This window comes from Diplodia seriata (genome assembly GCF_021436955.1).
Source record: "Diplodia seriata strain FDS-637 chromosome Unknown scaffold_9, whole genome shotgun sequence".
Taxonomy (NCBI): Eukaryota; Fungi; Ascomycota; class Dothideomycetes; order Botryosphaeriales; family Botryosphaeriaceae; genus Diplodia; species Diplodia seriata.
The window spans coordinates 1363279-1375509 of NW_027117316.1; the positions used below are offsets into that span (position 1 = coordinate 1363279).

The window sequence follows — 12231 nt, forward strand, 5'->3', positions numbered from 1 at the left end:
TTACCCCCAAGATGCCCCAGTGCTCGACTCCTCAAGTTACCTAGTAGTCGACGCCCACAACACCTTCGAGCTTGCCCTCAGTGTCCTCGACGTAGCGTACCAGGTCCTCGATGGTGCACACCTTGATGCCGAACTTCTTGCCAAAAGCCAAGCAGTCGTCCCTCCTCATCATGCCGCCGCCGACGCGCTCAGCCACGCCCTCCTTCTCCTCGCCATCGGTGATGAGCTCACAGATGACGCCGACCTCGGGCAGTTTTGCCAGCCGGCACAGTTCCGTGGCCGCCTCGGTATGCCCGCGCCTCTGCCTGACGCCACCGTCGCGCGACTGTAGCGGTAGGATGTGGCCGGGCCGCCTGAAGTCCTCGGCAGTGGCGCTATCGTCGGCGAGCAGGCGGCAGGTCACGCTGCGGTCGGCGGCGGAGATGCCGGTGGAAATGCCGTGGCGGGTGGAGGCATCGACGGAGACGGCGTAGGCGGTGCGGTTCGGGTCGGCGTTGTCGACGACCATCTGCGGCAACGATAGCTTCTTGGCGCGCGCGGCTGTCACCGGGGCGCAGATGTAGCCGGATGTGTAGCGGATCATGAAGGACGCCTTGGCGGGGGTGAGGGCGGAGGCGGCGATGATGAGGTCGCCTTCATTTTCGCGCGAGGGCGAGTCGAGCACGATGGCGAAGTCGCCACGGCCTGTGGGGGAGAGAGTCAGCCAATGCGCCAGCAACGAACGCGGCGAGGAGCGTAGGTAGAGAACGAGAGGTACATGGGGTGCAGGCGGGGAGAGGTGGGCGCACCGAAGGCTTCTATCACGTCCGGGATGGGATCGAAGGCGGGATGGGCGTCGGTGCCATTGACGGCAGGCGCATCGGTTGCGGTGGTTGCCATTGCGAATGAGGTGTGCAGGCGAGGGGGATCAGAGCGCGGCTCCGGATATGTACAGGCAGATATTATTCGGCGGGCGGTTCTCGACGGTGTCGTAATCCAGGCACGGTCCACCTTCGGTGTTGTTGCTTATGAGAGCCGGCGGAACTTTTTTGTCAGCGTGCAGAAGGACGGCGAAGGGCTGCGGAGTGCAGACGAAGAGACGGGATTGCGGCGGAATAAGAAGAGCTGCGGCGGACGACGAGCATGATGGTGGAGCTGGATGGCGGGTCGAGTCATTGCTGAAAGCAGAACTGGCCGTTGCTGTCTCCGCGCTCCCCGGTCGAGGCCGACAGACCCCTCTTCGCATTCCCGCGTGCTGCCGCTTAGCCCGGCCTCGGCCACTGGCTGGCTCCCGACCGATGCCGACCGACGAGCACACGCGGCGACACGCACCCGTCCTGAGCGATCGCCAATCCTGCGACAAAGGAGAGTCTCACTTTTGCTCCGCTATACGCTTAGGGGCAAGACCGGCATCCCCACATCTCAGAAGAAACAAACTAAGCCGGAGCCGGGCGCGTGGACGTGTTTCTGAGCCGTACAAACGCTTGCAACCCAAAACAGGATCAACACTCGGGCGATGGTGCGTGTTGGGCGGCCTGCATAGAAACGACCCTGGAAATCTCCAGCTTACCCACTCGCCGTCCAAGGTGTTATTAGGTCTTCTGAAGACGGTAATGACATGACATCTTTTGCGCGACGCCTAAAGACCGGGTGGGGAGCATTTGGGGGTCGATAAGGGGGGACCATGGCGCTATAAAGGCGTGCCCAGCTCCGCCCACCGCGAAGGCGTCGTGCTAGCCCGAACATGTGGCCTGAGGTATCAGGCTTGGCCTATTCTTCGCTCAGGCGGTCTCCCCCTGGGAGGACTTCAGGCCCACCGATGCAGGTGAGTGGATGCCTGGATGGAGAAGCCTCCAGACAGTCCGACGATGGTAGGGTAAAGAAGGATTCTAGAAGCGTGTCGGGCCGATTGGGGTTAGGGTGTGGTGTTGAACAGGGACAGCCGAGGCGCCGTGTCGATCATTAGCCCAGTAAACAATGACGTCGTTGGGGCTTTGTTTCCTGCCGTCGCATCCTGGACAATTGCATGTCAACTTGCGCAATGCATAGCCACATTACCTCACACACGCCTCTCTGGACTATGCACCACCACGCTCCTTACTCTTGAACGCCGGTAAATCTAAGAACCACCCGGCGCGAAACCATGCAACCTCGGATCTTCCATTGCGCTGCGCGAGCGGCTCCCATCGCCAGGACCCCTGCTTTGTCGTCGCAGCTTCGCCTCTCCTGTCTCCGCGCGTCGCCGTCATACCACACCCCCGTTCTGGCGCGTCGCAATGCCTGGAGGTCGTTCACTTCGACACGGAATGCCTTCCTCCAGGAGAGACCGGGCATCAGCTCGAACTCGCAACCAGCAGCCGACGTGAACAACAACGTCACTGAGGAGGAAAACGCAGACTTTGACCAAAAGGTCGCAGAAGACAAGGGAAAGCAGATTCGCACACCGTGGCATCGCGAAGGCTCCGACGTACCACCAGTCGGCCGCCAGCGCTCGGCTGGTGCCATGACAAAGGGTACGCGACCTGACACTCTTCTGGCGACAACGATGCTGACGGGCTGGATATCTAGGAAAATTGCTCACCACCCCTAGTCGGATGCTGAAGTTGATCCTTCCACTCACCACCAAGGACTACAACAGCGACCGCAAAGACGTCGAGCCACTCGCACTCCTGGTACACCCCCAGCAACCACTTTCGTACCTTGAGCGCCTGATCCAATCTGAGCTTCCCACAATCAATAAGGAGGGCAAAGAAAGAGTACCAGAGGTGCACTTCCGGGCCGAGGACTCGACACAAGACTCAAAGGATCCTCCGAAGAAGACCAAAGTGGCGGACCCGAAGAAGCGCGAGGACCACGACCACGACGACCACATCGAGACTCCCGATGAGCTGAGAATTGATGGAGTCACCCACAAGACCGGCAAGCTTAACCGTAAAACTGCGGAAGAGGTATGTTTACATAGGGCGGCGCGCATTCATCAGTTGGTAGCTCATGATAATTAGGCCAAACGTCTTCGTGGCGGCGCCGGCGAAGGTGGCGTCGAATCATACAGCGGCCTCGGCCACGAAGCACCCGCAGATACCGAAGCGGAACGCCGCTTCGTACGCTGGTCCAAGTCTACGGAAATCGGTGACTTCATTCGAGACGCTGCCCGCGGTCAGGAGTTCGCCGTTGAGATCGAAGGTGCGCCGCAGGACATTAGAATAGGTGTCCCCAGCTTCAACGACCGCACATACTATTTGCGCATGCGTCTTCGCTCAACAAGCAAGAAGATCGCGCACCTGGCAGACATCAAGAAGGAGTGCGACCACCTCGCTCACAAGGGGGCACAGCGTGTTGCACTTGGCGGACTGGGTCTTGTGGTCGCATGGTGGGGAACTGTCTACAAGCTCACGTTCGACACCGATTTGGGCTGGGATGTCATGGAGCCAGTGACGGTAAGCCAATTGTAAAACGCCGATACTCGAGCAGTCCGAGCCTAACGAATGTCTCTTAGTATCTTGTCGGACTCAGCACCCTGATAGGCGGTTATGTGTGGTTCCTCTACCACAACCGCGAGGCTTCTTACCGATCAGCCATGAACATCACGGTCTCGCGTCGCCAGCACAAACTATACAACGACCGTGGCTTTGAATTGGAGAAGTGGCAGACTTTCATTGAGGAGGCTAATGCTCTTCGTAAAGAGATCAAGCTGATTGCCGACGAATATGGTAAGACGCCCTTGTTGACATCCCTGTTCTCTCCAATGTCTGCTAACATATAAAAGACGTCGAGTGGGACGAGCTAGCGGATGAAAACAACCAGAAGGTCGTCGAAGCATTGCGCAAGGACCGGAGGAGGAAGGAGGGTGGCGGTAAGAAGCCCGGCAAGGATGACGAGGGTGACGACTAGACGTGCAGGAAGAAAGCCGACGGACTTACCCCGCACAAATCGAGGAGCATCATCGCATGCGTTGGCGTATGGGAAGATACCCGATGTAGACCTGAGTTGAGAAATTTGCGTTCAGCGTAGAAAGTATAGCGTCCATACTAAGAGACAGACAGCATTTCTAGCGAGCCGGGCTTTACGTGGTACAAAGAGAGAAGGGCGAAGGACGAGCAAACATCAAGAAAGACAGAGTCGAAGTACAAGTAGATCAATTTTAATATCAAGCGCCTCAAACGAGATCAAAGACCAATCGCGCATGTTTTATGTCCAATTCGGATCAAGTGCTTCAAAGGACTCGTCTGTTTTGGCGGGTTGTTGCGGGACGACCAATATCATTCGGCAGGGAGGAAGTCCGTGGAATATTGTTACTAGGAAAGAGACTGTCGTCCAGGCGTCCACGGGAGATGGTGATACCTCCCCCGTAAGAGTAAAAGGCTCCCCCTCCATGCCAGAAACCACCACCAACACCCAGCCGATCGACTTCAAGCCTGATACCTGCTGACGCGCAACCGCATCCCATGCGCCGGCTTCGTCGTCACCACGCCCGCGGGCACGACGTCCTTCTCGTCCATGGCCAGCGACCACTCAAACCGGCCCACAAACGCCGCCACCAGCGCCCTCAGCTCCGCCTGCGCAAACCTCTGGCCGATGCAGCTGCGCGGCCCGTGCAGGAACGTCAGCAGGCAGTAGTTGCTGGATGCGCCGCCGTGGTTGTTCGCGCGGCGGCGACAACCGCCCGTTTCGACGGCATCCTCGTCGATCCAGCGCTCCGGCCTGAAGAGCTCGGCGTCGGGGCCCCACAGCGCCGGCGAGCGGTTGATGGCCCACGGCGAGAGCAGCACCTGCGTGCCGCGCGGCACGGGCTGCCCGCCGACGTGCGTGTCGCGCACCGCGTCGCGCAGCGTGACGGGCACCGTCGGGTACAGGCGCGTCGTCTCGTGGCAGACGCCGTTGAGGTACGGCATGTCGTTCTCGAGCCGCTCGGCCAGCGTCGCGGCGGAGGCGGACGAGGGGCGGGAGAGCTCGGAGGAGAGGTTGGCGATGACTTCGGCGCGAAGGCGGGATTGCGCGGTCGGGTGCACGGCGAGGAGATAGCAGACCCAGGTGAAGGCCGAGGAGGTGGTTTCGTGGCTGTGGGCTTGGCCGTTAGTTCTGTTTCCGGCGACTAGTAGTTTGTTGGGTGCCTGTGGTGGGAGAGAAGGGGACTTACCCGGCGGCAAGGAAGGTCAGGAGTTGATCGATTAGCATGTCGTCGCCGAAGAGGTTCGACCGCATCATCACCGATAAAATGTCCTTTGGCTGCTCTTCACCCTCGGCCTTGGCGGCGGCTTTCTTGTCGATCAAGAGCTGCTGGCAGATCTGCTTCAGCCGGGCGGTGGTGTCGCGCATCACCTCGTTGATCCGCCATGGCAAGACCTTGACGATGCGCTCCAAGCCAAGGAGATGGAGGGTGAAAAAGGCGGCCTTCTCTCTTGTGGGCTCGAGCACCTCCTCGTAGGTGGCCACGAGCGGGTCGTCGGAGTTCTTGAGCGCGTTGAAATCACTCCCGAGCGCGGCCAGGCCGATAATGTCGAGAGTCACCTTGGTGGACCAGTGGTTGATCTCTACGACGGGGTCGTCCTGCACCTCGGCCGCCACGGCGTCGGTCAAGGCGACGGCCTTAGCCCAGAAGACCGGATAGAGCTCCTTGATATGACGGAAGCTAAAGGAAGGCATGATGTTCTTGCGCTGGAACCGGTGCTCGTCGCCCTCGACGATGATCAGCCCGTCGCCGAGGATGCGGCGTAGGAAGCTGCGTAGCCGCGTCGGCTTCACAAAGTCGTAGCTGTTGTGCACGAGCACATCGGCGATGGTGCGCGGATGCGTCGGAACGATGCGGTCGACGTTGAAGAAGCCGCGGAAGCGGATGAGGCCGTCGTTGGGAATCGTCTTAATCCAGTTGAGAATTTCGTTGCCCGGGGGCCTCGACATGACGACGGGGCCATTGGCGATGATGGGGTATCTTGGCTACTCAAGTTAGAAGGCGCGTAGGAGCGATGTGGCAAAGCAATCTTACCACAGGCCCGGGAAGATGGCGGAAGGGGCTGAGAAAGAATGGATATATCAACACCCTATAAAACGCCCATAGGGAGAAGTTGATAGCAACCAAAGTCAGAACAATAGGAGTGATGGGAACTCGAAGGCTTTGCTCAGAGATGAACTGTTTCACCAGAAGGGCTTCTGGCGCTGAAAGTAGGACCAGCTTGGCGGAGAGTGGTAGATCGATGGCCATTGTGCAGGGTGTGTAGCTGCAAGTGCTAGGATTGGACTCGACGCGACGGCAACAGTCGACTGCTCTGTATATCTTCAAGTCTTGGAGGCGACACATGTCATGAAATAGGCAGCCCGCGGGGCCTCGGTCGCCATGATCGCCATGAGATCACGTCCCAGGCTTGCTGGATTGAAAGTGAGTGGCCAATAGACGTAAGAGCAGCAACTTGGCGACACACTACGGCCGTAATCAGGCTCTGGTCCGGCCTTCATTGCCTGAAGGAAGCAAAATCCGGGGTATGGTGCGGGCGATCAGAAAGCTTATTGGCACCAACCTCGGCTCGTGTCCAGCCATCCGCACCGCCACTGCCATACCTACTGCCTGGAAACTGGCTGTCCTCCAGGCAACATTATTCTCTGAATTATCATTGGCGCTCCCCGACTAAAAAATCGTTCAACCGGATTCTGGATCGGCTCCAAGGTTAAACTGAGCCAAACGCAGAACAGCAACCTTTTGCATGTGTGCGTGTAGACGGGTGACTGGGGTAAGCATGTGCCTGCTGGTCGAAAGTGAGTGCAGGTAATGGATTAAGCCAAAATATCGCGTAGACCGTGAAGACGGACGAAATTGAGCAGTAAATTCAGCAAAGAGCCAAGGGTCTGTGAGAAAGAGAGAGGATGGTCAAGTCATGCGAGGATTGGAGCGAGAGGGTTAGGAAATCTGCAGCTGGGCGAAAATTGAGCTGCATACAATTGTCGCGTGGCAAGGATGTACTGGTGGTGGAATTTGGGGGGGTTCGTACAGCGTGTACACGCACGTGGGCGTGTGTTAGGCGCCATGGTGCTGATTGACATAACGATAGGTGGGAGAAAGTCGAAGGGGAGTTGATCCCTGCGGTCGGGCGGGGAGGCTGATTGTTTCTCCATGGCCGCTACATGCACGTGACTTGGTGATAAGCCCGTCCGTGCCTAGGTTGGACGCGACCGCGCCGTTCCGCCTTACTTAGGCTCCACGGCTCGCTCCTTCCACCCTCGTCGCCCTCGGCTTTCGCCGCATACCGATTCTGGCCTGCAAACCACGGCGACACATACCTAGGCATTGGCCGGGATTTTTTCGCAAAGCGCGGCATTCCTACGCATTACGTCAAGTCCACGTCCACATCCACCCCTGCAAGAAGCTGCGTTGCCACACTTTAGCGTCGCCACGCCCGCGCCGTCTAGATACACCGCGACATCCAGCCATGGAGAAGCGGATTAGCCGATCGAACCTCAAGCGGCGCCCGGAATCTCCGTATCCCAAAAAGCAAAGCAAACGCGGAAAGGCCGGAAACACCGAGGAATCGCTGGCTGCGGAGAAGACCAACATCAACGACCTGCCGGATGAACTGATTGAGGAACTCTTCAAGCTCACGAACATCTGCTACCCGGACCATCTTCCTATCGATAAGGCCAGGCAGCTGAGAAAGACGCGCACGCTCTGGAGCATATGCTTGGTCTCGAAACGTTTTTGCCGTATTGCAGAGCCGCTGCTATACTCGTGGTACGCCGACTATGACTCGCTTACTCGCCGACAATTCCTGCGCCGAGTCTTCCAAAGTCCGGCCCATGCAGCACGTGTGCGCGGCATGGTGGTCCGCCTCGAGGACAACATTTTTGCCGCACACTCGCACGACCGCGGAGACTTCGCCGACATCTTTGCAGCTGCAGCAGAAGTAAACGACATTCTTTCCAAGGAGAAGTGGTTGGTTGATCTGGCCCGAGGGCGCTACGAATCCGAGGCAGCCCTTCTCCTGGCCCGGACCCCGAACTTGGAGGAGCTCAAGTTTGAGATAGACAAGAGCTTCGGCACATTCTACGGATGGACGCATCGGCTTGCCAGATGGATCGTCGAGACCCCCTCCGAAGACGGACACGTCTCACCGCTGTCGAAGCTGACGAGTCTTGTCATGGTTACGGAAGGCTACTTTCAGATGCTCGCTGTGCAGGATTTCCTGGGCATTCCTTCGCTGCGCAATCTTGAGCTTTGGACTCCGGAAGCGTCTGATGAGGACGCCTCCGATTGGCCCCACGGTATTTCGAACGTCGAGACGTTGACTCTCGGCCCTTGCGTGGTGGGCGACGAGTTTATCAAAGGGCTAATGGCGTCTTGCAAAGCACTCAAGCGCTTCAACTATGCCATCGGCCGCAATCTGCTTAACCAACGCCAGTGGAAATGCGAAGCAATAGACATGGACCGTTTGTACGAGGCGCTGCTTCAGCATCGAGTCTCGTTAGAAAGCCTGAACATCGAAGGAGACCGGAGCCAACACGTGTTGACGGGGGGGTTTCGCCTGGATTGCTTCAGCAGCCTCAAACATCTCACAGTGTCGTTTGCATCGTTCATTGCAATGGGCGGGCCTCGGTGGGCGCCACTCGAAGCTCTGCCCGGTTCTATCGAGACGCTGCGCTTGAATTGCTTCAAGGAGCACTGGCTCACTCTGTCCGCCTTCTTGTCGGATCTCGTCGAAAACTACCGCGAGGAGTTCCCTCGCCTCCAGCTGTTGGAGCTCCTGGTGGATGACACGGCATTCCACTTTATGCACGACAAGCTGGATTTCCTCCCGAGCAGACTGATCTGGGCGGGAATCGAGCTGAGGTTGGATGAGAGACCCAGAGGGGAGAACTTTCTGTACATGCAACCAGAACAGTCGACGCCGGGGACGTGCTTGGTGATATCGACTCTTATGCCGGACGACTTATCGAAGCCTCGCAAGGCTGATCGGGGGATCAGTAGCTGGAGGATGGCCTTCCCTGAGCGGATCGACGTGCCGGAGCAGTCGTAGACTGAGAGTTTCGCGTAAGCAGATGATTAGGTCGAATATACATATTGAAGCTTTACCATGGTCCAAGCCTACCGACCGTCTGGCGGCATCTTGAAGGTGTGTGCTGACCTGCTAGCAGCATGAAACCAAGGAAATTGACGATGGCGATGCTGTTAGCGCCAACTGAAGGCTGCGGCACTTTCCTCCGGATTTAGCGAAAGCGAGAGGAGTATCAGTAGCCGAGCTAGGCCTGGTCGGGCATCCCGGGCTGGCGTCTCAGCATCCCCGGACTGCGGGCTGGCCCCATGAGGCAGCAGAGGCTCCGATTTCCCGACTTGGAGCGTCTCCGCACTCCAAATCTCATCACCCCACCGCCATCTCCCACCCCACAAACACGGTCGTGAGCCGCGTGCCAATGCTGCAGCGCCCCGCAACACGCCGCAGATCCCGCCCGTCTTGCACGACAGGCCGGCGCACCTACCGCTTGCCGACGCCCTATTCTGCCTAAATGCCCCGGCCGACGACAGGCCAACCAACGTCATGCCTGCCTTCATGGCAACGTGACACCGCTTCGGCACCTGCGCCGGCCTTCGGGACGTCGTCGATGCAAGGGATCGTCGCCATGCGAACGCCGTAAACCCGACGCTGACGCTTGCGCTTCCCTGCTACGGCCATCCGCCAGTGCTCACGGCGCTTATATTCCCCGCAAGCGCTCAAGCGACGCCAAGGTTCTGGATGCCAGCCCAGGTAGCGGCCGGCAAGAGCCTATGCGCCGGCTCATGCTCGCGCGAGTGACGTCCGCAACCTGCAGCATTCGTCCTACCATACGCCCGGTGGGCGGAGACGGTTTTCGCTATATAGTCTGCTCATTGGCCCTTGCCTTGTTCGGAGTCTGACTCTCCCTTCTGCTCGCGCTTCCTCGTCTGGTCCCTTTCGTGTTCGGGATACTGGAGGACAAGTCTTCACCATGGTGCAAATCGACATGTTTGGTCGCGGCTGGAAGCTGCAGCTGGCAATCACAGCCGCGTGCTCCATGGCCTTCATCTTGTTCGGTACGCTGGAGAGGATAACTTCCCCTTTGACGAGAGGTTTTCTGACGACTCGACAGGTTATGACCAGGGCGTGTTCAGCGGCATTGTTGGCAACGAGCACTTCCTAGACGTCGTCGACCACCCGAACGATACGCTACTGGGCATCATCGTTGCTGTGTACAACCTCGGGTGTTTTACCGGATGCATTGCCGCCTTCTGTTTTGGAGAAAAGCTGGGTCGCCGCAGGGCCATGTGGGTGGCCATGGCATGGATCATTGTGAGTTGCTTGACTCTTCCACCACCCTCCATCTGCTAAACGCGCTCCAGGTTGGCGGCGCCCTCCAAGCATCGGCCTACTCAAGAGGGCACATGATTGCTGCCCGCTTCATCACCGGCATTGGCACGGGCATCGAGACTTCGACGGTTCCAATGTGGGCAGACCAACTCTGTGAAGGGCCGAACCATGACTTACGGCCTCTAGGTACCAAGCCGAACTTTCGCAGGCCCATAACCGCGGCCGTCTCGTCTGCAGTGAGCCTCTGTTCGTCGGCATCGGCATCGTTATCGGTAAGCGGAGACAGAACAATAAGCACCCGGCATTCGCTTACCCCTTCAATCAGCATACTGGTTCGACTACGGAATCAACTTCGTCGGTGGCGAAATTGCGTGGAGACTGCCCATTGCCTGCCAGGTCATTTTCGCCATCATTGTCGTCGTCCTCGTTTTCGGTCTTCCTGACTCGCCGCGTGACCTGTTCAACAAGGGCAGGCACGACGATGCCATCAAAGTGCTCTGTGACGTCTTCGATCAGGAGCCTGAGCACCCATCCATCAAAAAGACAAAGGCAGAAATCCTACATGCTCTCGCACTCGAGGGTGAGTCTCAGAAGAGCTGGCTGCACATTTTTCAGCAGGACGAGGTACAGACCGGGAAACGCGTGCTGCTTGCATACGGCATGCAGTTTATGAACCAGGTCGGCGGAATCAACCTTGTTGTGTAAGTAATTCGACGCAATGTGGACTTTCGATTTGGACGCTGACATGAACTTAGCTACTATGTCCCTACCGTCCTGGAGGAGAATGTTGGCATGACCCGTAACATGTCGCTGCTTCTTGGTGGAGTGTATGTCTTACTCATCCATTGGTTCCACGAACGAAGATGTACTGACAAGGTCTTCCAGTATCCAAATCATGTTCCCCCTCGGATCCATCATCCCGGCTCTGGGTGCCGATAAGCTGGGTCGCCGTCGCCCTATGATGTGGGGATCGTTCGGCTTGGGGATCTGCATGATGATGATCTCGATCCTCCTGAGCTTCAAGAATTCCAGTATTGGGGAGCCCACCGCATCCGCGAGTGTTGCTTTCTTCTTCGTTTACATGTTCATTTTTGGCGCCAGCGTCAACTGTATTCCTTGGGTCTACGTCCCCGGTAAGTTGCGAGGCATTGCAAGCACATGGGCACAGAAGCTGACAGCCTGGCGCACAGAAATCCTGCCTTTGAGAGCGAGGGCTCGCGGTACTGCCATTGGCATCTCGTCCAATTGGCTCTGGGTAAGCTTCCAGCCCCAACTTCTGTCCTCCACGGCCGAGCGTAGACTGACAACCTGTTCTCTCAGAACTTCGTCATCGTCATGATTACACCCATCATCATCAACCGCCTGCAATGGAAGGCGTACCTCATCTTCATGATCACCAACCTTCTCTTCGTCCCGCTCGTCTACTTCTGCTACCCGGAGACGGCGATGCTCTCGCTCGAGGAGATGGATGAGCTGTACACGACGCGCGGCGAGAGCCCGATCAAGATCAGCAAGCGCATTCGGAAGGAGAAAATGATGGGCATGAGGAGTCTGGAGGTGGGCACGAGCTCGAACGAGGAGGTCGTCGCGCCGATCGAGAAGGGGCTTTCCGCGGACGTGCAGTCGCATCACGAGCACGCAGGGTCGAAAGAGGTTCGATGAGGAGGGAAAGTGAAGGCTGTAGCTGCTGTGGGGAGGCTAGCCAGTAGGCCGGTATGCTTTATCAGGCGCAATTAGATGTTTAGTCCTCGTGCTCCGCATGTGGCCGCTAATCGACGGCGAAGCGCTCACCTAAACCTTGCCCTGTGACCATCAAGAAACGCACTATTCTAACCCCGGCGATGCATCTGTCTGTCGAGTAGAACCCAAACGGGACTTAGATGTTGTACCACGGCCCTTCTACACCCTTCAGGCCGGCTGCCGTCTGGATAAGCAAACAAATGTCTTT

At 57.9% G+C, this 12231-nt stretch overlaps 5 protein-coding genes across 5 annotated transcripts; 3 read left to right on the forward strand and 2 right to left on the reverse strand.

Annotated features, from left to right (window-relative positions):
• Positions 1–40: 40 nt before the first annotated feature.
• Positions 41–879, reverse strand: RIB3 (3,4-dihydroxy 2-butanone 4-phosphate synthase; the record flags this gene model as incomplete). Its single annotated transcript, XM_066780245.1, has 2 exons — positions 41–684; positions 789–879. The coding sequence occupies 2 exons, from the start codon at positions 877–879 to the stop codon at positions 41–43; spliced, it is 735 nt and encodes a 244-aa protein (XP_066629474.1).
• A 1243-nt stretch (positions 880–2122) lies between these two features.
• SLS55_008841 (uncharacterized protein) lies at positions 2123–3870 on the forward strand (the record flags this gene model as incomplete). Its single annotated transcript, XM_066780246.1, has 5 exons — positions 2123–2492; positions 2548–2927; positions 2982–3416; positions 3476–3689; positions 3746–3870. The coding sequence occupies 5 exons, from the start codon at positions 2123–2125 to the stop codon at positions 3868–3870; spliced, it is 1524 nt and encodes a 507-aa protein (XP_066629475.1).
• A 1242-nt stretch (positions 3871–5112) lies between these two features.
• On the reverse strand, positions 5113–6178 carry SLS55_008842 (uncharacterized protein; the record flags this gene model as incomplete). Its single annotated transcript, XM_066780247.1, has 2 exons — positions 5113–5913; positions 5963–6178. The coding sequence occupies 2 exons, from the start codon at positions 6176–6178 to the stop codon at positions 5113–5115; spliced, it is 1017 nt and encodes a 338-aa protein (XP_066629476.1).
• A 1219-nt stretch (positions 6179–7397) lies between these two features.
• On the forward strand, positions 7398–8978 carry SLS55_008843 (uncharacterized protein; the record flags this gene model as incomplete). Its single annotated transcript, XM_066780248.1, has 1 exon — positions 7398–8978. The coding sequence occupies one exon, from the start codon at positions 7398–7400 to the stop codon at positions 8976–8978; it is 1581 nt and encodes a 526-aa protein (XP_066629477.1).
• Positions 8979–9924: 946 nt separating this feature from the next.
• SLS55_008844 (uncharacterized protein) lies at positions 9925–11945 on the forward strand (the record flags this gene model as incomplete). The annotated part of the gene is made up of 9 exons (XM_066780249.1): positions 9925–10009; positions 10066–10265; positions 10316–10419; positions 10470–10555; positions 10609–10984; positions 11039–11110; positions 11169–11416; positions 11474–11538; positions 11583–11945. 9 exons carry the CDS (start codon positions 9925–9927, stop codon positions 11943–11945), a joined length of 1599 nt encoding a protein of 532 aa, XP_066629478.1.
• Between the last annotated feature and the right edge of the window lie 286 nt (positions 11946–12231).